General features: G+C 42.4%; 1 protein-coding gene across 1 annotated transcript; it reads right to left on the reverse strand.

The window, feature by feature from the left end:
• Positions 1-240: 240 nt before the first annotated feature.
• LOC141107429 (peptidoglycan recognition protein 1-like) lies at positions 241-24,446 on the reverse strand. The gene is made up of 5 exons (XM_073598142.1): positions 24,377-24,446; positions 15,192-15,276; positions 5,844-6,045; positions 3,485-3,603; positions 241-1,119 (listed from the first exon to the last, which is right to left on the reverse strand). Exons 2-5 carry the CDS (start codon positions 15,244-15,246, stop codon positions 941-943), a joined length of 555 nt encoding a protein of 184 aa, XP_073454243.1. The 5' UTR covers positions 15,247-15,276; positions 24,377-24,446; the 3' UTR covers positions 241-940.
• Between the last annotated feature and the right edge of the window lie 730 nt (positions 24,447-25,176).

Raw genomic sequence — 25,176 nt, forward strand, 5'->3', positions numbered from 1 at the left:
GGAGCTATATCTCAAAAAGGACAACCCGGAGGTAAGTGTAATTAACACATTACACCAGCTTTCTGCAGTTCTTTCTTGAATATAGTTTCTTGAATAGAGTGCTGCTCCAAGGGGGGGGGGGGGGGAAGGGGCGCAACCCCCCCATTCACGCGTCCGCCCCCCTAATCTACATGCGGGGCGCCGGACACATGGATTCCAATGGGGTGTTTTTTTTTTTTTGAAGCACGTGATTAGAGCCTGAGGCTCTAATTGGCTTCAAAAAAGGGAGGGCTCGGGTGGCAGAGCACACCCACTTGTGTGACAATAGCTAAATGAATGTTCGCTATTGTCTTCCGCATTCTCCTCCCGGCCAATTAGGAAGCCCCGATTGTCCAGGGAGTCCTAGGAGTCCTAGGACTCCCTGGCCAATCGTGTCTCAGGACACAATTCCCATTCCTGTGTGGCCAGGAGGAGAATGTCTCTGTGTGTGCTTACCAGAGAATCGGTCAGAGCGGCCCCGGCTCTTCCTTCTCCCTGCCTCCATAAGGTAAGGCACATTCACAGTGAATCGCCACCGTCCGTCTCCCATAGGGGGGTCTTGGGTGTTCGCCACTGTCCGTCTCCCACGGGGGGGTGTTAGTTTGTGTCACCCCCCAAAAAAAATTTGGAGCACCAGCCTCCACTGTTTCTAGATACTTCCTATTAATGGTTTTCTAATTGAGCACACATGGTCAAAGCCCCATTGCCATAAACAGAAAGGTGGAACGGACAAGAGGAGACCAGATGTCCGCTCAACACCTTCTTCATAGAAGAGCAGAAGAGGAGAAATCATGTGATAAAAGCTGAAAGTCGATAAGCTTATACAAAGCACACAAACATATGCAGATACAGCTTCTTAGTCGCATCTTCTCTACCAAAACGTAGCAAATCGATTTGGGTGAATTGGCTGCCTTGACTTGTCTCAAGCCCTAAAGTGAGGCCATCCTTGAATGACTCTGTAGAGGCTGTTTCCTGGGCAGCTCGTTGGATTTACATTTCGGTGCCCTTTAAGGACATAATTGCTTCGGATAAAATTTCTAGGCACTCCACAAGCGATAAGTTGTCTGGCGGCATTCAGGGCTGCACTGTTGGGGGCACGATCTGCAGTTTGGAGACAAAGGTAGTGAAGGGTGGTTACATTTACCTGGTCATTTGGTGGAGGAAATAATAAATACACAGCTAGAGGACTCTTTTGCTATGTAAGTGCTCAGCATAAATACTCATATCTGTGTAGGAATTCTTGAGCAGCATCATTCTACAACTTGTGGCAACATTTTGGGTTGTCCAGAGATATATACGCTATTCTATTGCATCTTGAGAGGAACTTTGCATCCCATCCCAACTTAACTGAAAGAAAATCATCTAAAACTGGGTATACACTAGTAGAATTTTTTCACAATTTTTTATTTTCATTCGATTACCGTATATACTCGAGTATAAGCCAATCCAAATATAAGCCGAGGCACCTAATTTTACCACAAAAACCTTGGGAAAACTTATTGACTCGAGTATAAGCCTAGGGTGAGAAATGCGCAGCTACTGTAAGTGGAAAAGAGGGTCAACAATGCCCATTTGCAGCCTCACTGTTCCCATTTGCAGCCATAGGTCCCCAGAACTTTAAACTTGGTAGTTAAGGGTTCCTAAATGCCCCCTAGCTGCAGCCAAAATTTGGGGTCTCTGGACCCAAAGGGTCCCAAAATGACATTACTGCAGATGGACACAGTTGACCGACTTTGGGGCCCCATATCTCGGGGCCACTTGGTGCTAGGAACCCCAAACTTGGTGTGCAAACCCAGTGAAACTAGCACTACAACATATCCAAGTTCCTAGCACCAAGTGGCCCCCAGATACGGGGCCCCAAAGTCGGTTCGGAAAATGTCAAGCACTTTTCTGCAGCAGAGAACCGAATTTGGGGCCCCATATCTCGGGGCCAATTGGTGCTAGGAACCCCAGCTTTGGGTATGTTGTAGAGCTAGTTCCACTGGGTTTGCACACCAAATGGCCCAGAGATACGGGGCCCCAAAGTCGGTTTGGAAAATGTCAAGCACTTTTCTGCAGCAGAGAATGACATTTTCCGAACCGACTTTGGGGCCCCTATCTCGGGGCCACTTGGCGCTAGGAACCTCAAATTTGGTGTGCAAACCCAGTGGAACTAGCACTACAACATACCCAAAGCTGGCATTCCTAGCACCAAGTGGCCCAGAGATACGGGGCCCCAAAGTTGGTTCAGAAAATGTCATTCTTTGCACCGGAAAAGTGCTTGACTCGAGTATAAGCCGAGGGGGGCACTTTCAGCACAAAAAAATGTGCTGAAAAACTCGGCTTATACTCGAGTATATACGGTATCTAATTTTTAGTGGGGTCAAATCAATACTCGTTTTTGACCAAGGTGACAAAAAAAATTCGAAGGAGCAGGATGGAATTTATTTCTCAAAATGGACTAATTTCTAGCAGTGAATGTGGTTTTCATTCAAGAAAGTCCATTTGTTCCAAACTCAAATGTAAAGTAAGTTCAACTAAACTTTTAAGAAATTTCAAACGACATTCATCAGGTCATAGAATACTGAGAATTGTCATACAAATGTTCGTACAATCAAAATCTTCTGGTGTATGGCCAGCTCTAGTCAGATATACCCTATATTGTCAAAAGTATTGGGCCGCCTGCCTTTATACGCACATGAACTTTAATGGCATCCCAGTCTTAGTCCATAGGGTTCAATATTGAGTTGGCCCACCCTTTGCAGCTATGACAGTTTCAACTCTTCTGGGAAGGCTGTCCACAAGGTTTAGGAGTGTGTCTTTAACCCTTTGATCACCCCTGATGTCAACCCCTTCCCTGCCAGTGTCATTAGTACAATGTCCGTGCATATTTTTAGCACTGACTGTAATAATGTCACTGGTTCCCCCCAAAAAAGTGTCAAAAATGTTAGCTAGGTGTCCAATCTGTCCGCCGCAATGTCACAGTCCCGCTAAAAATCACTGATCACCACCATTACTAGTAAAAATAAATAAATAAAAATGCCATAAATCAATCCCCTATTTTGTAGACGCTATAACGTTTGCGTAAACCAATCAATATACGCTTATTGTTTTTTTTTAACCAAAAATATGTAGCAGAATACACATTGGCCTAAATTTATGAATAAATCAGATTATTAAAAAATTTTTATGGGGTATGTTTCTTTTTTAAAAATTGTCTTTTTTTTTTTTTTATAGCGGAAAAAATAAAACCGCAGAGGTGATCAAATACCACCAAAAGAAGCTCTATTTGTGGGAAAAAAAGGACATACATTTTTTTTGGGCACAGCGTCACACGACTGCGCAATTGTCAGTTAAAGTAACGCAGTGCCGTATCGCAAAGTATGGTCTGGTCATGAAGGGGGTAAAATCCTTCTGAAGTGAAGTTATTATAGCTGCTTGCCCCTTCTTACTTTGGTCTTCTTACAATACCCACACTATCACTTACTGGTGAAGGATCCTATGAAGCTGATTCCAATGGATATGGGGTTATAGGATCTGGCATGCGCTCCAAGTGTTGTCCAACCACGACCTTCATATACTCTTCCATCTTCTCCAACAAGGAAGCTGTGTACGAAATATTGAAGGATTTCCCGTTATCAAATGATTACTCCACAAATAATAGTCCCCAGCAGCTTTTTCTCACCCATCTACCATTGTGAAACAAAAGCTATTGGCTTAAAATGAACCAGTGTAACAGGTAAAGGCAATTCTCAACCACTTTACAGTATTAACCTGAAACACTTACGGTAAATCTTTTCATCAGAAATAAAATGCTTTTTCTTCCTCTTTGCCCTTACAAAGTTACCTAAACTGGAAATCCAGGCACAACATTTTAAACTACATTTTCCACCCAAAAGGGGAAGCTCTGCTTATTTGGCACCTTTTGGTCGGGAGGGGGGGGAGCAGGTACCTGGTTTTGACAGATACCCGCTCCCACTTCTGGCTGATCCCGCTGTGGCGAAGTCAGCAGGAAGTTTGCCCCCCTCCTCCTTCCCCCGCCGCCAGGCCATTCACAAGGGACAGCGTGCTTCGCCCATATGCAGTAGGGAACTTCGGTTTCCCATTAGTGGAGATGGCGGTGGCAGCACCGGAGAGCCGATTGAAAAATCGACTCTGGGTGAAGACACCGCTGGATTCATGGACAGGTAAGTGTCTTAATATTAAAAATTAGCAGCTACAGTATTTGTAGCTGCTGAATGTATTTTTTTTCTGAAGGAACCTGGAGCTCCTCATTAGGTGAGGAAAAGCTGAGACAAGTGCCAAGGTTTTATTGCTTACAGTTCAATGAAAGAGCCAAACAAACATCCAAGAGTCCGAGTTATTTAATGATAACATTGATTCATAGCAGAAAAAATCCAATGCGTTTTAGGGACCAAATGAACATACCCCTTCATCAAGGTTTAGGGACTTTAACTGTGCATAAATGGACTCAAGTAAGCAAATGCCAAATAGGTCTGCACTGTATTCACTAACCTTGGCTTAACCTGCCCTCCTAAAACTGTTCTAAGCAATAAATCATGATTAGGTTGATTTACTAAAACTGGAGAGTGCAAAATATGGTGCAATTGTGCATAGAAACCAATCAGCTTCCAGGTTTTATTGTCAAAGCTTAACTGAACAAACTGAAGTTAGAAGCTGATTGGCTACCATGTACAGCTGCACCAGATTTTGCACTCTCCAGTTTTAGTAAATCAGACCCGATGCATATCTATTTGGTAGTTGCTTGTAGGCAGGTTACCTACAGAAGTGTTGGTTTTAGTTAGTGGCTTGCTCAGGCTGGGGGGGTTTAATGTGTGTGCTGCTGTTCCCGGGCTTTGTGGATCCAGCCTACCCACCGGTGATATAAATATGGATGAGACCTGTGTTCGAGGCTCTTGTCTGGTAGCACCAAACAGGACATGCTGTGACTACTGTGGAGGAGGACTGCTGCGCCTTGCACCGGCGATCAGCCAAGACTTGGAGAATGCCAGCAACGGACTACTACCTTTTGGAGAAGTAGTTAAACAGAATTTGTCCTTAAAGGTCAAACAATGAGGAAATTAAATATTTTAGCTCCACCGTCTAACCACAAATTTAGAGGTATGTACCTAGCACTTAAAATAGACCAAAAAATAATACCTAGGAATAAAGTTCCTACGACAGAGAGTGCTAATAAGGTCCATGCGTTGTGACTTTGTACACAAATTCTTTATTAATGATTATAGTATTTAACAATCAAACTCCGTATCAAAAAAGCACCCCAGATTTTTTTACGGGCTCACTCCACCAACCCACAACATTAGAAGGATTGACAACCTTGTCAATAACATTTAAGACCAACACCTTATAGACATGCCCCTTCTTAGATATAGCCATCACCCAATGGGATCCTCCTGGTAGAGGACTGTGAATGAGTGACGCTTGGCCGCTTTTTTTTATTTATTGTGACAGCTAGCGGGGAGGGGGGTAGAAGATCCCCGCTAGCTGTCAGAGCGGGGGGGGGGGGGGGGGGGGGACTGCGTAGTATGTTTTATGTTACACCCTGCATATGGATGTAATATGTAACATGTTACTAACGGTGATCTTATCCTTTAATGAGGACATCGATAGCAAAAAGAAATCGGACAGGGGTTCTAACTTATGCATACTCTACTAAAATTAAAAATAGGTTTCTTTTTAAAGGATCTCAGAGGGTTTTTAATCTACTTAGCCAATAAAAACATGAAAACCAACTCTACATTTCACTGCTTATGTCAAAGGATCTCAGTACAACACCCTGCTATCACCATCTAATATAATTAATCCGCATTTGCATTGTTTCTTACTTGTATCCGATGTCACACCATTTTTGGGTGTTCATGTGATAATTCTGTATGTTCCGGACTTGAGCGCTGCACGTAGCTTGTGAGTTACAGAAAGCCCCTTCAGTATGGTGGATGACGGCGTTCGGTACCGGAGTGGACAGTCTGGACCTGCATGTGGGGCTCCTGCCTCCCCACTGTGATCGGCTTACAATAGTTGGACAGCCTGCAAATAATAGAATGGATATTAAAAATTAAAGGATCAAAGAACCTATGGAAGCACAGGATCAGAGGCAACAACGCCAACGCTCCCCCTCCGGACCCCGGTCTTACGCCTTCCACCCAAATCCACAACACAGAGTGAGCCCCACAAAAGCCCCGCAACCTCATAGGGCATGCCGGGAAGATTGAAAGGATTTGTTTCATCCTGCCATACCTGTTTCAGATAAGTGCATATTGTTCCTTAAAAGTGTCTAAAGTTCCGTTCTAACTTTTCCTGCATGTTTTGACTTAGCCCTTTCTACAGACTCCCCTCTATGTAAAGACAAGTCAGATAACCCTAACCACTATCACTGGTCCGTTTAAGGTTACCCGGTCAATGTCACCGCGGTCTGCACCCTGACCAACTGCTTGTAAGCAGCTCTCCATAGCATCCCTACTAAACAGCTCACTTTTATCCTCCCTCCCCATGCTGCTCCTTTATATATACTGGATTGAACACGCAGTAAGTTCCCCCGAAAAAAGACTCCCCATTGTCTGCTTATCTTCAAGAACTGGCTTCCCTATGACAGCGTGGACTTTCTGAAAATGATACTCTTTTCCTCATCGTTTGCCATATGCGAGGATAGACAAGTTTTGAGCTCCCGCTTGATTGCATACTAGTTGCTTTGGTAGCTTACTAGCATAAACCCTGAGGGCTAACACAGGCTAACAGGCAGGTTTGGACATTCTGCAGTAACACCGGTATGAACTTTGTTGTGCACTCTCATGACATGATGGTAGGATTTAAATGTTGATGTTCACACTGTAGAGGTGTCTTGTGGGGTTACTCACTTGTATTACAGGGATAGACGGGTCAAGTATCCCAAGCCTGCCCCAAGCAGGAGCTTATTTACATTGCAATGGGACCTGCTGGTAGACCTCAGAGAACACACATTCTCAGGGTTACAAAATTACAAAATACTTATTCTTTAAGGATGGGGCAAACAGGAGATTATTATTATTAATATTATACAGAATTTATATAGCGCCAACAGTTTACGTAGCGCTTTACAACTTGAGGGTAGACAGTACAAATACAATACCCTTTAATACAGTAGGAATCAGAGGGCCCTGCTCCTTAGAGCTTACAATCTAAGAGGGAAGGTCAAGAGATACAAGAGGTAGTAACTGTGTGTGATGTGCTGATTGAGAAGATAAATGTACAGTTGTTAGGTGGGGGGCCAGATAGGCTTCTCTGAAGACATGAGTTTTCAGGGATCGTCTGAAAGTGGATAAAGTAGGAGAAAATCGGACGGATTGGGGTAGAGCATTCCGGAGGATGGGAGAGGCTCTGGAGAAGTCCTGAAGGTGAGCATGGGATGAGGTGACAAGGGAGTTTGAGAGCAGGAGGTCTTGGGAGGAGTGAAGAGAACGATTAGGTTGGTATTTTGAGACTAGGTTAGTGATGTAGCTGGGGGCCAGGTTGTGGATGGCTTTGTTATAATTAGTATCTTGAATTTAATTTGGTGACTGAGTGGCAGCCAATGGAGGGATTGGCAGAGGGGTATAGCAGACGCTGAGCGGTTTGTGAGGTGGATGAGCCTGGCAGCAGCGTTCATGATGGACTGAAGTGGGGATAGCCTATTTAGAGGTAAGCCAATGAGGAGGGAGTTGCAGTAGTCGAGGCGGAAGATGACCAAGGAGTGGATTAGAAGCTTTGTGGTGACATTGGTTAGGAAGGGGCGTATCTTGGAGATGTTGCGGAGGTTGAGGCGGCAAATTTTGGATAGTGATAGAATGTGGGGCCGAAAGGTTAGTTCAGACTCCAGGATTACACCTAGGACCTTGGCGTGGGGAGATGGGTTGATAGTTGAGCCGTTGATATTGACAGAGAAATCAGGGGAAGTGGCACCTGAGGGAGCAAATATCATGAGTTTGGTTTTGGATAGGTTGAGTTTGAGGAAGTGATGTGACATCCAGGCTGATATGTCTGCTAGTAAGTTGGTAATGTATGAGGAGACAGATGGAGAGAGCTGGGGGGTGGAGAGATAGATTTGGGTGTCATCAGCGTAGAGATGATATTTAAAGCCGTGGGAGGCAATCAACTGACCCAGGGTGGTGTAGACTGAGAAAAGGAAAGGTCCAAGAACAGAACCTTGGAGGACCCCAATGGAGAAAGGAAGAGGAGAGGAGGAAGTAGAGTTTAAAGTGACACTGAAAGAGCAGTGGGATAGGTAGGATGAGAACCAGCGAAGAGTACAGTCACGGAGACCAAAGAAATGGAGTTTATTGAGGAGGAGGGGGTGGTCCACTGTGTCAAAGGCAGCAGAGAGATCCAGGAGAAGTAGTACAGAATAGTGTCCACTGGAGATGGAGAGCATTTCAGATGGTAAAAAAACGAAATAATTTTTTTTATTGAAAGCACAGCTTGTACCTTGCAGGGATGAGAATAAGTTCTCTTATGTAGACGCCTTGGACCGAAAGAAACGCAGACACAGATAAGTTGAATTTACTAAAACACTGGTTTTGACTTACACCATGTATCTTGCGAAGGCGGGGCTCCTCCTCCCCTCTCCACGCCGACCTCCGGACCCATTGTTAGAAATGATGTGCTTAATCATTTGTATATAATGTTATCACCCATGACTCCTCATGAAAAAGATACTGGGAGAGGGATTTTTCCCACCAAAAAAAAAACCCAAAAGGGGAGAGGTCTCCTATTTGATTACAGACTAACCCATTTGCATGTATAGATCTCAGCTAACTCACGCAACATTTAAAATGTATACCTACCATCCAGTAGTAAATCCAGGTACACTGAACCTTTCATAAAGAACATATGATCCCTGCCGTCCAAATTTTAGGGGTAAATAGTCCAATCCATATACTTACAAAAAGCACTCTGACTGTAGGAATGTAAGAGGTGCTATAAATCACATCCAGGATGGGCAATCGTGACCATATACATCCAAAAAAGTAAGATGGTTTCTGATAGAATACTTTAATTTCTGGTTTGGTTTAAAACATTGAATTTCTCGTTCAGTAGCTCCAGGTTATGTGGAGCACTTTGGTTCTACAGATATTACACTCTAGGTAGTTTTGAATCCAGGGGACTAGGGCCATGACCCTCGCATTAGACGCTACAGATACGCTCCTAGGATATTCCCCCTTAATATTCCTCCACAGAAGAATTATAATTTGTCCTGCGGCAGCGAGACATCATAGAAACACCTCCACTTTTTTCCACTAGGTCATTACCAACCCCCACACAGTGGTGATAAATCGGTTTTAAGTTCTTACAATAATTTTTCTGGTGCTACCCCACTGTACCATTCCGGCAATATCTATATTGTGGGCATCCACTATTAGGAAAGTTGGGCAGGCTCCCCCTGTAGTCGGATATACATCTAGAGGAGTAAACTCCCCACCCCCCACTGACTAACCTCCATACATAGTGGCTGGACTTCAGAGTATTCGAAATGGCCAATAATTCCTCAAACAACTCTCACCCACAGGTCAAAATCTATTCTTTAAATGCATGGGGGCTTTACATGCCCAAAAAATACTCCAAAATTTTTCTATCCATGAGCAAAAATAAAGCAGATGTGATTTTCCTCCAGGAAACTCACTTCAGGTCAGATAACATTTCCAAACTTCACAATGTTTACTATCCTACGGTATTCCATGGGTCCAATTCCATCTCTAAATCCAAAGGTGTTTCTATTCTTATTTTAAAAAACTGCCCTATCCAGAATACAGATACCCTCAGGGACGACAATGGCGATACCTCTTTCTTAAAGGGGAAATCTTCGGTAGACCTATCACTCTAGCAAATATATACGCACCAAACATACACCTAGTTCACTTTTTCCATAACACTTTACAGCTCCTCACTTCCTTCCAATCAGGGATAGTAATTTTAGGCGGGGACTTCAACCTGGCTCTTACCCCCTCACAAGAAACTTCCTCCGGATCCTGCTCACTGCCACATAGAGCTCTACGAGCTATTAAGATACAATTTAGTTACCTACGTTTGCATGATGCTTGGCGAACCTTACACCCTACCAATAAAGACTTCACCTTTTTCTCACCACCACATAACAGATATTTAAGGATAGACTACTTCTTTATTACTCCGAACGATCTTCCATACCTCCTCAACGCCTCAATTGACCCTATGTTCCTTTCGGACCATAATCTTATCTCAATGGCCCTATCGTTTCCAGAGAAGGTCACGCGATCCTCAATCTGGTGCCTTGATAACTCGCTACTTACTGACCCTGCCACCCTGAAAATGATAAACACATGCCTGAAACAGTATTTCAGGGAAAACAGATCCCCAGAAATCTCTTCCTCGACACAATGGGCCGCGCACAAATGTGTCATTAGAGGAGAGCTCATCTCAATAGCCTCTAAACGTAAGAAAGACAAACTAGCCCAAATTAATGAGCTCTCGGCGCTCATTCATACCCTTGAGAAGTCACATAAACAATCCGCGAATAACCAAACTCTAACTCCAAGATCTAGTAAAAGTGAGGAACGAATTACTAGAGGAACTAGGGAGGACAGTCAAACGTAAATTTGCACTGACACAAAGACTATTCTATGAATTCGGCAATAAATCAGGCAAATATTTAGCCAGAGCCCTCCAAGCAAAAAAGGCGGCAACCTCAGTACACTCAATAATTAGCCCAATGGGACATAAGATTGCTACCACAGAAGGGATAGCAATACAATTTGTCAACTATTATTCTAAACTTTACAATCTATCTTCCCAGAACATACCCTCAGACAATAATGAAAGGGGGGAGTTGATTACCACTTTTTTTACAACAATACAGCCCAAACCTCTAACCCCCTCTGAAGCCCTAGATCTGGAAACTCCAATATCCCAGGAGGAAACGATTAAGGTCCTCAAACAACCTAAACGCGGGATGACAATTAGCTGTTATAAAACTTTTACAGACACCCTGCTTTCTCCCTTCCTAAAAGCATTTAACTCACTCTCATCACAGTTCTCTCCAAGGCAGGATTTATTGGAAGCACATATAATGGTGATACCAAAACTAAACAAAGACCCTTCAATTGTATCTAACTACAGACCCATTTCGCTCCTTAATGTTGACGTAAAAATCTATGCACAAATACTTTCCTTACTCCCTGAATTAATATCCTTAGACCAAGTAGGCTTAATCCCTGGATGGGAGGCAAGGGACAACACCCTTAAAGCCATTAATATTCACCATTGGCTAAACTCCACCCATAAACCTGGTTTCTTCCTATTGCTCGATGCGGAAAGGTGTTCGACAAAGTGGCATGGGACTATATGACAAAATCCCTTAAAGCAATTGGAATTCGAAATCGCATGTTACACTTTATCCTTGCATTATATGCCAATCCAACGGCTAAAGTTAGAGTAAACGGCCGCCTGTCGGACGCCTTCTCCATATCAAATGGGACGCGCCAAGGGTGTCCCCTTTCTCCTCTCATTTTTGTGGTCATCATTGAGCCCCTACTTCATAGGCTAAGAAACCAACCCGGATATAAAAGGAGTCGACATATCGGGGTATTCATACAAAATAGCAGCCTACACAGATGACATTCTAATGTTCCTCACTGAGCCCCTCACCACAATTCTTAACTTACTTAAAGACTTCTCTCTCTTCAAAAAGTTATCAAACTTACAAATCAACTTTTCAAAGTCTCGGGTACTGAATGTATCCCTCCTATCTACAACCCAAGTTCAATGCCAGAATAATTTTCCCTTCAGATGGGATTCACATGCTATAACTTATCTTTGAATTCAGCTCCTGGTAAAAGTTAGTGAGCTTTACACCAGAAACTTCATTCCTATCCTAAGAGCTATACAACAAGACCTACAAAAATGGACCTCAGGGAATTTTTCATAGTTCGGAAGAGGAGCCATTATTAAAATGAACATCCTCCCAAGAATTCTTTATCTATTGCAAACCCTACCAATCAAAATCCCATTAGCATTTTTCAACTCATACAAGCAGATCTGCTCTAGCTTCATATGGATATCCAAACGCCCAAGACTGGGATGGGATAGATCAACAACCCCCAAACTGAAAGGGGGTATAGGCCTCCCAGATATACACAAATACTACTGGTCATGCCACCTAGCCAGAGTAATAGACTGGCACGTCCATACACGAACCAAAGCATGGGTGAGACTGGAGGATTCACTCTCCCGGATTCCGATTCGCCATCTACCTTGGGTCAGACCAAACCTGATTCCAAAGGACAGTACCTTTCATCCTCTTATAGGCCCCACATTGCAGACCTTTCAGGTAGCTTGTAGAAAATTGCATCTGTCATCCTCCCGGGCCCTTTAACTCCAATCAATTAAAATCCTGAGTTCTCCCCTGGTCTCTCAGATCATGCTCAACTCAACACAGATCATAAATTATCCATCCGAGCCAAAGATTTTTTCAAAAAGGAAAACTTCTGCAGTATAGTGCACTAGCCTCACGATTCCCAGGCCAAACTATCCCCTTTTTCACCTATCTGCAAGTCAGACGCTTCCTAAACCGCTCCAAATGCCTAGATACGTGGTGCCGGGCGCATACACCCTTTAAAGCGATTTGCACCAGATCTGAACCCCAAAGACACTTGATATCTGACCTGTATACACTCTTGTTTTTCAACTGTGATCCCAAAATTAACAAATCTTATCAACACTGGGAGGGGGGCCTTACCTTGGACCTCCCGGTAGAGGACTGGGAACATGTCTACAGACACATCCATAAAGGCTCAACAAGCGTATCTGTGCAAGAAAATGGGTTTAAAATCTATTCAAGATTTTATAGGACTCCTGACAAACTGCAAAAATACTACCCCACTGTTTCACCCTTCTGCAACACAGGACCAAGTACACTACTACATATATGGTGGGACTGCCCAATAATTAGATCCTGGAAGGAAATACACCGCCTTACAACAAGCATCATGACCTACACCCCTGACTTCACACCTGCTCAATATCTCCTCCATCACACTTCTATACCCCAAGTGGCATACAGAAGATCTCTGGTCCTTCACCCAAATTGTGCATTCCCATACACTGGAGAGACAAAACTCCCCCCACCATAGCTGAGTGGCTCGGATGTGTTAGGAAAACTGCTGAAATGGAAAATCTGATCCATCAAGCAAGAGAGACCCCTGCAAAATTTTGTACAGTGTGGGCATGCTGGCTAAATTTTACAGAATTTACTGAATATGGCAGGTTACTAAATGGCCAGAATGATATGATCTGATGAGAGCTTAACCCTGGGGAAAAAAAAGGATGGTCACCTCCCCACCCCCCGCCATTTACTACAAACTTTACCATGACCATCCGTATATGACATTCACCTTGGCCTGCAACTTTTGAGGCTTTAAAAGCTACTCATTGGGCCCTCACATTACCCCCCCCAAAAAAAAACTCACCCCTACACCAATCTTCCCTCCCCCAAACCACTCTCTCATTAAGGTTTGAACTAATGTAGTGCGGCAAGCTTACACTAACCTATATCAGTGCTATAGTATGTTGACTTATTCATTATACTGAGTAAAGGTACAACATTTTACAGCCAAAAAAATAAAAATGTAATGAGTTCAAGTCCTAGATTACACAACATGCACACAGAAAAAGATCTTCATCAACCTAGTCAACCAATTACCTTACAGCTGGCAGTTTTTTTAGGCCATTTTGCAAAGTTGAAGCAAAACATAACTAGTTACCACAAATAACTGCTCCATGATTCCTTAGCCTTACGTTATAGCAATGCACATTTTGAGTCACTTTTGCCCTGTTTTTAGACCTAGAGGAGGGATGCCCATACAGCTGACTGTCTTATATACACTATATTACCAAAAGTATTGGGACACCTGCCTTTACATGCACATGGCATTGGCCCAGTCTTAGTCCGTAGGGTTCAGTATTGAGCTGGCCCACCCTTTGCAGCTATAACAGCTTCAACTCCTCTGGGAAGGCTGTCCACAAGGTTTAGGAGTGTGTCTATGGGAATGTTTGACCATTCTTCCAGAAGCGCATTTGTGAGGTCAGGCACTGATGTAGACAAGAAGGCCTGGCTCACAGTGTCCATTCTAATTAATCCCAAAGGTGTTATATCAGGTTGAGGTCAGGACTCTGTGCAGGCCAGTCAAGTTCCTCCACCCCAAACTCGCTCATCCATGTCTTTATGAACCTTGCTTTGTGCACTGGTGTGCAGTCATGTTGGAACAGGAAGGGGCCATCCCCAAAGTGTTCCCACAAAGTTGGGAGCATAAAATTGACCAAAATGTCTTGTTATGCTTAGTATGTCTTGGTATGCGGACACCTTAAGAGTTTCCTTTACTGAAACTAAGGGGCCAAGCCCAACCCATGAAAAACAACCCCCACCACCATAATCCCCCCTCCACCAAATTATTTTCAGCAGTGCACAAAGCAAGGTCCATAAAGACTAGTCTGGGGTGGAGGAACTCGACTGGCCTGCACCTTAGGGATGAAGTAGAGTGGAGACTGCGAGCCAGGCCTCTTCGTCCACATCAGTGGAAGCGGACGGCTTTCCCTGCTTCTCCTCCAGGCCAATCTGGATGCTTCTCCTTCCGGCCTATCTGGTCCTAAGACCCGTTTCCTGATTGGCTTGGAGCAGAAGCAGGAAGACAATAGCCAATGTTGATTTGCTACTGTCACACAAGTGGGTGGGCTCGGGGCGCAGTACTCTGCGCCTGAGCCCAAACTTTTGAAGCCAATTAGAGCCTTCAAAAAAAAAATCTAATTGAAATCCATGCGTTCGGCACCCCACATGGAGATTAGGGGCCGGCTGCTTGGAGATTAGGGGAGTGGCGCCCCTTATGGAGTGGCCGCGGCTGTCACACACCATGACAGAAAAGGATTATCTGTCACATTTTTTAATGCCAAACCTATCTACATAATACACTGGTTGCAGTGATACTATATCACAGCAACCAGTATCTTACTTTCCTTTTGGGATACAGAGGTTGCCCATGTGTCTTTCTTAGTGGAGCTCATATCTGGCATTACATGTCTCTCTGATACCTCTAATGTTATTGATTGAAAAAGGTGAGAAATGAGAGCCTGGAGACAAGTTGGCCATTTGTACCAGGTCCAAAATATAACAAGAAGGGAAATGACTGATCACTTACGTTGAGCATGTATAGTAGTGCAGATCACCGCCAGAAGGATGAGCCAACGGGTCATGGTGACACCAAGACACAGAGTCAGAAAACCCTGTAAGGGGAAAGGGCCATTAACAATAAATTCAAACCCCTATACAACAAGATGAACAAATACAAACTAACAACTTTGAATGAATGAATAACTTGTACAGCGCTACATATGTGAACTAAATCGCCTCAAGGCGCTTTTGCCGCTGGTGTCCATCTGGGTCTTCAGAAGACATGGGTCTTGAACTTCTTCCTAAAGGCCAGATGGTTTTCTTCCGAGCAGATGTCCGTGGGTACTTTGGTATTTACAGTGAAACAATGGTTCCAGTTTCTAAGGCTGGCCATACATTATACAATCTTCTTGTACAATTTTCCTTTATATTTACCAAAACCATCTAATATGAGGTCAAACCTAAACATTTTCAATGTATATGCAATCAGGCAGGCCCTTCCACTACATAGCTGAAGGTAAATCTAAAAGGAAATTGAATAAGAAAATTGTATAATGTATGGCCAGCTTAAGGGTTTATTCACACGGGCAGCAGGCTCTATCTTCCCTTTGAAAAGCAGTCTGTGTGCTTGTAGTTGAGATTATATAATCTCTTTTCAGTACTCATTAACCGCTTCCCTAACGGGCACTTTTACCCACTTGCTGAACCAGGCCAATTGCTGTTACACTTTGAATGGCAATTGCGTGGTCATGCAGGACTATACCCAAACTAAATTTTTATTATTTTGATTACATAAATAGAGTTTTCTTTTGATAGTATTTAATCTCCACTGGGTTTTTTATTTTTTGCTAAATAAATAAAAAAAAGATAGAAACGAAGAGAAAATTTTGGTTATAACATTTTGCAAATAAATCATTTTTCTTAATGAATTTAGGCCAAAATGTATTCTGCTACATTTCTTTGGTGAAAATACCCCAAATCAGTGTATATTATTTAGTCTGTGGGGAAGTCCACAAACTATGGTATATATCTGAAAATGGATCAATCCTGATGTACTGATGGCCTATTGTGTAAACAGTGTAGACAGTCCAAGGTATTTAGTAAGAGGCATGGTGGGTTTTTTGAAGTTGTCATTTTTTTGTCATATTTTCTTGAAAAAAGAAGAAATTAAATATACTGTTATATATATATATATATATATATATTTTATATACTGCCACCAGTGTCACCATAATATATATATATATATATATATATATATATATATATATATATATATATATGTATATATATATATATATATATATATATATATATATATATATATATATATATATATATATATTTACAATTTTTTTAACACACTTTGACCAGAGCAATATATTGTTACCATAGTAACATTGTACTACTCTGGGGAAGTGATCAGTTTTTTTTTTTTTGTTTTGTTTTGTTTTTTATTACACATTATGTTTGCATATAGCAATGAATTTAACTGCTTCAGCCCCGGAAGATTTTACCCCCTTCCTGACCAGAGCACTTTTTACAATTTGGCACTGCGTCACTTTAACTGACAATTGCGCGGTCGTGCGACACTGTACACAAATGAAATTTGCATCCTTTTTTCCCCACAAATAGAGCTTTCTTTTGGTGGTATTTGATCCCCTCTGCGTTTTTTTTGGCGCTATAAACAGAAAAAGAGCGCCAATTTTGAAAAAAAAAAAACAATATTTTTTACTTTTTGCTATAATAAATATCCAATTTTTTTAAAAACATATTTATTCATCGTTTTAAGCCAATATGTATTCTTCTACATATTTTTGGTAAAAAAAAAATATCACAATAAGCGTATATTGATTGGTTTGCGCAAAAGTTATAGCGTCTACAAAATAGGGGATAGACTTATGGCATTTTTATCATTATTTTTTTTTGTTACTAGTAATGGCGACGATATGCGATTTGTATTTGGACCGCGACATTGCGGCGGAAAGATCCGACACTTTCGACACATTTTTGGGACTATTGACATTTATACAGTGATCAGAGCTATAAAAAAATGCACTGATTACTGTGTAAATGTCACTGGCAGGGAAGGGGTTAGCACAAGGGGGCGATCAAGGGGTTAAATGGAAATCTAAAAAAGGAGGACCATTAAGCTAGACCAGAAGGTTGCCAACATCCCCAATAGGAAAAAATAAAGATACCCCCAAAGGAAATGGGACTTTAACGGCAACACCGATATGTTAAAAAAAGCAATTTATTGGTACAAACTAACATATACAAACACATCAAATCATCAGTGATTGCGCCCGTCGGCCATGCGCATTGGGACCCCTGCTGTGCATGTGCGCCCCCAGCAGCTCCTAAAGGGTACGACATACCCATACGGGGTTTCACCCAGTGGTACCATTCTGCCGCAGCATACAGACGTGAGCCAGTCGGGAACCGGGTAATTGCTACACTATATTAGCAAAAGTATTGGGACACCCGCCTTTACACACACATGAACTTTAATGGCATCCCAGTCTTAGTCTGTAGGGTTCAATATTGAGTTGGCCCACCCTTTGCAGGTATAACAGCTTCAACTCTTCTGGAAGGCTGACAACAAGGTTTAGGAGTGTGTCTATGGGAATGTTCGACCATTCTTCCAGAAGCGGATTTGTGAGGTCAGGCACTGATGTTGGACGAGAAGGCCTGGCTCGCAGTCTCCACTCTAATTCATCCCAAAGGTGTTCTATTGGGTTGAGGTCAGGACTCTGTGCAGGCCAGTCAAGTTCCTCCACCCCAAACTCGCTCCTCCACGTCTTTATGGACCTTGCTTTGTGCACTGGTGAGTAGTCATGTTGGAACAGGAAGGGGCCATCTCCAAACTGTTCCCACAAAGTTGGGACCATGAAATTGTCCAAAATGTCTTGGTATGCTGATGCCTTAAGATTTCCCTTCACTGGAACTAAGGGGCCAAGCCCAACCCCTGAAAAACAACCCCACACCATAATCCCTCCTCCACCAAAGGGTTTGGACTAGTGCACAAAGCAAGGTCCATAAAGACATGGCCTTTTAGTGCCACATCCCAAATGCAACTATTTAAAGAGGAGTTACAGTTACCTGTGGAAAAAAATAAAAGACTTAAAATGACTTTTAAAAAACAGCCATTCACTTGTCCCAGGATCCTTTTTTGTAATAAACCTTATATTTTTTAACTATATTTGTATCTGTGCCGTTAAAATCTTGCCATATTCATGGGTTCTGACCCTTTTAGAACTTAAATATTTGAATTTGGGAAGTGGCACTAAAAGGCCATTTAAAAAATCTACCTTTTATCATTTTTATATAGCAAAAAATAAAAAAACCCAATGGTGATCAAATACCACCAAAAAAATCTCTATTTGAGTGAAAAAAAAGGGAAAAAAATTTTGTTGGGTACAGCGTTACATGACTACACAATTGCCAGATAAAGTATCACAGTGCTAAATAGCAAAAAATGGCCTGGTTGTGAAGGGGGGTAAAACCTTCCAGGGCTGAAGTGGTTAAAGATTTAAATTCAGCTGATTCAGCAGGGACCAGCTGATCCATGAATGGCCACTGTGGTTGTACAGAAGTCAATCTACCGATCAACCTCTGTACGACCACCCTGTCACATTTCCCCTGCTTGATCAGAGCTGTAGGCTAAAGCCTGCAATACTGATCAGTGTATTCTGATAGTGGGAAAGTGTCCCCGCTGTCAGAATACTCAGCAGGAAAGATTCCCCCATCCACATTGAATGTGTGGATGGGGGAATCAGGTCAGTTTTCTGAAAGTGCTTAAGCAATCCATTCAATTCATATCCAAATAGACAACCCCCCAAGCTCAATGGTTTTTGGTAGATCTAAAGGAGATTCAGTAGAGATAATATTGAGAAAATAAAGCGATACAATAAGGATGGTCATAGATTATAGATTATTGCTCAATTCCCCCATCAACACAGTCAGTGTTGTTGAGGAAATCCCTACCGCAGTGCTATTGTATTTGGCCAGCGTGTTTCTATCAGGGAATTGGTGTGTTGCTATCAAAATCCTGCCGACAGAACACAATAATTAGGGCAGCCATACATGGTTCAAATTAGCAAGTACCGGCTGAGATTCAAACCATTAGTGGGCAGGCTAAATGTACCAAGTTGATCACTCGATCAACTTGAGTACAACCAGCCTGCCCGATTCGCTTACGACTATCACAAGCGGCTGCTATAGCCGCTAGCAATAATCACTGTCTTCTCCCGGCAGGGATAGCTTTTCCCGCCTGCTCCCGCCCCCTGCCGGGAGAAAACAGTGGTCTCCCGCATCAGCACTGTCTGTGTTGATGGAGGAATCAAGAAAATTTCTTTCCTGCAACCCGTGGCTGCAGGAAAGAGATTCGCTCTATGTATGGCCGGGCTTAGTGTTGCCGACTATAGCCGACGGCACTAATCGTTCAGGAAAAGCCCAACAGGCTAGTTGTACATAAGTCGATCAATAGATTGACTTGTGTACAACCTGGCTGCCCATACATGGATCAAAATTAGGCCAGTCCACCAATCCATCCTACAGTGACAGATGTTACCGGGGCTGTGGCCATTGGGGTGACGTCGTTCACACATGGTGGACGTGCCCTAGACTAATTCCTTTTTGGTCTCGTGTTTTTGGCCTTCCATTCACTTTATTTCACCTCTCAATACACAAATAGGCAAAGTTTGCCCTATTACATTGCCTAATTCTGGGCCTGTTCACCTACCAGTGGAAGCTCGCTTCCTATCTATTTTTGTCAGCCAAAAGAATGATTGCCCAAGCCTGGAAGAAACCAACTGTCCCTTTCAAGGGGGTGAGAGATCTCATGACTGCGCTGATGCTCAACGAACAGATGTCTAGCATCCACAATGACATGCTAAGTTCCTGAAGGTTTTGGGAACCATGGCTGTCTTATGCCTTCCCTACTCTCCCCTCATCCAGCTTAGGTTGCCCATGGCAGATGGCCTTGATAAACCGAGCCCTCACCTCTCCCCCCTCTTTAGGCCTCTAATCCTGGCCTCCTTTTCTCTCTAGCTTTCCTTATCCTCTCCTTGGCTCTCTACTCGTCAGGTGCACACTTTTGCTTTCCCTAGAGTCACCTTTCTGCCTATCTTCCTCCTGGTTTCTGATCTATTTCCTCTTCCTAGAATTGTATTAGACATGTGCGGTTGGTTTCGTTCCAAATTAATATTTGTACAAATTTTTCATTATTCAGAGATTCATATATACCCGAATACCCAAATACAGTTTACCGAATGCTCCGAATAACAAAACTAAATTCATCTGAATTTCCGAAATTGAAATCAAATTTTGCATCAAATTCCATTCAAATTCGAACTGCAAACATATTTCTGAAATTAAACACCGTGTGTGTTATTAGAGTACCATTTTGAAATAATGGTGTTTTTGTTAAGCCAAATGTGATTTAAAGAGTCATTGTAATCATTTGATGAAGAATTTTTCTTTTGTTTGTTTATTTTGCTGCATTCGAATCGAAAAAAATATAACATTTTCATTTCGACTGATTCAAAAATGTATCGATTTGAAGGTTTTGAATTGAAAATATCAATAAATTTGAAGAAAACTCGAAAAAAAAAACCTAATTCAGAATACAAATCCCAAATACGAATTGAGCAAATCAACCGAATTTAACAAAACGAAATAACTAGATTAACAAATCTAAACGAAACAAATTTTTCCGTCATGCACATGTCTAATTTGTATAGGCTACGAATTGCACCATTGAATGGATATTGGTGGGTCTAGAGGATACCCTGCTGTTGAGGGAACCTCCCCAGGACCACTTGGCCCTCATGGCTTGAAATAAGGCCTATTCTCTGTTATTATACAGTGCATCCGGAAAGTATTCACAGCGCTACACTTTTTTCAACTTTTGTTATGTTACAGCCTTATTCGAAAATTGATTAAATTAATTATTTTCTTCAAAATTCTACAAAAAATACCCCATAATGACGACATAAAAGAAGTTTGTTTGAAATCTTGGCAAATTTACTAAAAATACAAAAGGAAAAAAATCCCATGTACATAAGTATTCACAGCCTCTGCTCAATACTTTGTTGAAGCACCTTTGGCACCAATTGCAGCCTCAAGTCTTTTTGAGTATGATGCTACAAGCTTGGCACACCTATATTTGGGCAGTTTCTCCCATTCTTGTTTGCAGGACCTCTCGAGCTCTATCAGGTTGGATAGGGAGCGTCGGTGTACAGCCATTTTTAGATCTCTCCAGAGATGTTCAATCAGGTTCAAGTCTGGGCTGTGGCTGGGCCACTCAAGGACATTCACATAGTTGTCCTGTAGCCACTCCTTTGTTATCTTGGCTGTGAGCTTAGGGTAATTGTCCTGTTGGAAGATGAACCTTCACCCCAGTCTAAAGGTCCAGAGCGCTCTGGAGCAGGTTTTCATCAAGGATGTCTCTGTACATTTCTGCATTCATCTTTACCCTTGATCCTGACTAGTGTCCCAGACAATGGTCCTGCCACTGAAAAACATCCCCACAGCATGATGCTGCCACCACCATGCTTCCCTGTTGGGATGGTATTAGCCAAGTGATGAGAGGTGCCTGGTTTCCTCCAGACATGACGCTTGCCATTCAAGCAAAAGACTTCAATCTTTGTTTCATCAGACCAGAGAATTTTGTTTCTCATGGTCTGAGAGTCCTTCGGGTGCCTTTGGCAAACTCGAGGTGGGCTGTCATGTGCCTTTTACTGAGGAGGGGCTTCCCTCTGGCCACTCTACTATAGAGGCCTAATTAGTGGAGTGCTGAAAAGATGGTTGTTCTTCTGAAAGGTTCTTCTCTCTCCACAGAGAATAGATTGAGCTCTGTCAGAGTGAGCATCGGGTTCTTGGTCACCTCCCTGACCAAGGTCCTTCTCCCCCGATCGCTCAGTTTGGCCTGGCAGCCCACTCTAGGAAGCGTCCTGGTGGTTCCAAACTTCTTCCATTTATGGATGATGGAGGCCACTGTGCTCATTTGGACCTTCAATGCTACAGACATTTTTCTGTACCCTTCCTCAGATCTATGCCTTGATACAATCCTGTCTCCGAGGTCTACAGACAATTCCTTGGACTTCATGGCTTGGTTTGTGCTCTGACATGAACTGTTAACTGTGGGACCTTATATAGACCGGTATGTGCCTTTCCAAATCATGTCCAATCAACTGAATTTACCACAGGTGGACTCCAATCAAGTTGTAGAAACATCTCAAGGATGATTATTGGAAACAGGATGCACTGGAGCTCAATTTTGAGTGTCATAGCAAAGGCTGTAAATACTTATGTACATGGGATTTTTTTGTTTTTTATTTTTAATAAAAGTGGAAAGAATTCAAACAAACGTCTTTCACATTATTGTTGGTATATGTTGGCCAATTTATGTAGAATATCATATGTATACATGTCTTGTGTATGTATTGTAATGTGTTCATGTTCTAGGACAGGCAGTTGACAAATCCATTTTACACATATCCTACATAAATCAGCCAACATATACCAACAATTATGGGGTATTGTTTGTACAATTTTGAGGAAAATAATGGTTTTCATCCATTTTGGAATAAGGCTGTAACATAAAAAATGTGGAAAAAGTGAAGTGTTGTGAATACTTTCCGGAAGCACTGTATTAGTTCTTCTTTTCATACTGCTGTCATTAAATGGCGGCAGGTTGGCACGTTCCTGCAAATTGCCGTAGGTGTACGTCAGCTCTTGTACGGTGGGGGACCCGATGCACATGGCCGGCGGCTGCGGTGTCTGCCGGCCACCCACGATCGCGGGAACGAGAGCCAGAACGGGGATCTGTCAATGTAAAGAGACAGGTCCCTGTTCTGACAGGTGAGTTAGAGAGAGATCTGCTGTTCCTAGTGATTAGGAACAGCGATCTTTCTCCTCCTCCAGTTAGCCCAGCCCCCATACAGTTAGAATCACTCCCTAGGGAACACACTTAACCCCTTGATCTCCCCCTAGTGTTAACCCCTTATAAACCCCATTTATACAGTAATCAGTGGCTATTTTTAGCTCTGATCACTGTATAAATGTCAATGGTCCCAAAAAAGTGTCAAAAGTGTCCGATCTGTCCGCCGCAATGTCGAAGTCCTGCTAAAAATCACAGATCACCGCCATTACTAGTAAAAAATAAATAAAAATGGCATAAATATATCCCCTGTTTTGTACATGCTATAACTTTTGCGCAAACCAATCAATATAAGCTTATTGCGATTTTTTTTACCAAAAATATTTAGAAGAATACATATTGGCCTAAACTGATGAAGAAATGTTTGGTTTATTTTTTTTGGTGGATATTTATTATAGTGAAAAGCAAAAAATATTGGGTTTAAAGAAAAAAAAAATCAAAATAGTTTCTAATTTTTATTTATAGCGCAAAAAATAAAAACCGCAGAGGTGATCAAATACTACAAAAAGAAAGTTCTATTTGTGGGGAGAAAAAGGACATCAATTTTGTTTGCGTACAACATCGCACGCAAAAAATGGCCCTGTCAAAAATCTTTCGGTCTGTAAGTGGTTAACTGAATAAAAAATTTTGAAACAGAAATTAGGCCGGTCCCTGCCGAACCGGACGAATTTTGATTCATGTAGGGCCAGCTGAAGGCTGGCCATGCACTAGTAGGATTTTGCTAGAAATATTTCATTTTAAGAACATTTGTTCAATTTTCTAATCGATGTCCTAACAGTGAACGTGGTTTTCATTCAGAAAAGTCCATGCATTCCAAAATCGAATACAGTATTAAAAGCAAACAAAATTTTGAACAAAATTTGTCAGTTGTACTGAGAATTTTCGTATGAATGTTTGTATGAATGTTTGTTTGAAAATCTACTGTTGTATAAAGAGTTTTATGTTGTAACATGTGAGGTCAGATTATGGAGGACTAAGAAATTAGAATCTCATCAGCTGAACATCTACAGAAAGTAGAAGGAAAATTATGATGGCATTGAAACTCTACCATCGCTACTCGTAAATCCTCAAGACACAATTTTTATGGTTATTAATCTTTAAAACCCTTTAGATTTTGAGGGATAGAAAGTTCAACAAAAAATGAAAATGTTTAAAACAAACAAAGCCATCATTTATATACAGTAGTAGGTGTCTAAGGAAGCTGCAATGCTCTGCAGGGGTTTATAAAATGTAAAGATAATCTGCCAGACTTGGCCAGTGTCACTTACCTCTCTTACCTGGAATTCTCACAGCTCTGCTTCCTCTTCTCCTTCCCTTTATATGGTTGTCTGGCAGGGGCTGGCTACTACATGATTACTGGAAGAAATGATGTAACAGCAACTAGTTTCTACATATGGGAATGGCCATTGAATTTTACTTGGCTGGCTCTGTAATAAATAGTCATTTTGAAAGGGTCCATTTACTTGTGCGTTATGTTTTGCATGAATGTCCACTTGACCCTCCCTTCTAGATTGTAAGCTCTAACGAGCAGCAATGGCGACCCTAGGGGGGGGGGCCAGAGGGGGCCCTGACCCCCCCAACATTATGCTGGGCCCCACCATGTGCCCCCCCCCAAAAAAAAATTTTTTTTTTTTTATTTATTTTTTTTTATTTTTTACAAAAAGGCAATTTCTTTTTGTTTGTATTCATATCGGATGTGCCGCATCTTACTCGGGCCACCGCTGGGGTAACACAGTCTCTATTGAGAGGGAGAACGTCCCCAGTCAGCTCCTGCAGGTGATTCCTCCCCCCTCCCTCTGCTCGCTGACACTGCATAATGCAAGCGCTCACACAACCATGTCCGCCCTATCTGCTCCTTCCCCTGCATCCTCATTGGCAGGGAGAGGAGTGATTTGCAGGAAGGACTCCACCAGGACTCTCAGTTACTGAAAAAACAGACTGATTTCTCCCGTCCTTAGGACAGGAGAACCAGCCTGTAAATTCCAAGAGATGCCAGACCAGCGCTGTCAATAGCAGGAGCAGGACAGCAAGAGGAGGCTGGGGAACCCCACAGTGACAGAACACCAGG

The sequence above is a fragment of the Aquarana catesbeiana genome, linkage group LG09, assembly GCF_042186555.1.
Source record: "Aquarana catesbeiana isolate 2022-GZ linkage group LG09, ASM4218655v1, whole genome shotgun sequence".
NCBI lineage: Eukaryota > Metazoa > Chordata > Amphibia > Anura > Ranidae > Aquarana > Aquarana catesbeiana.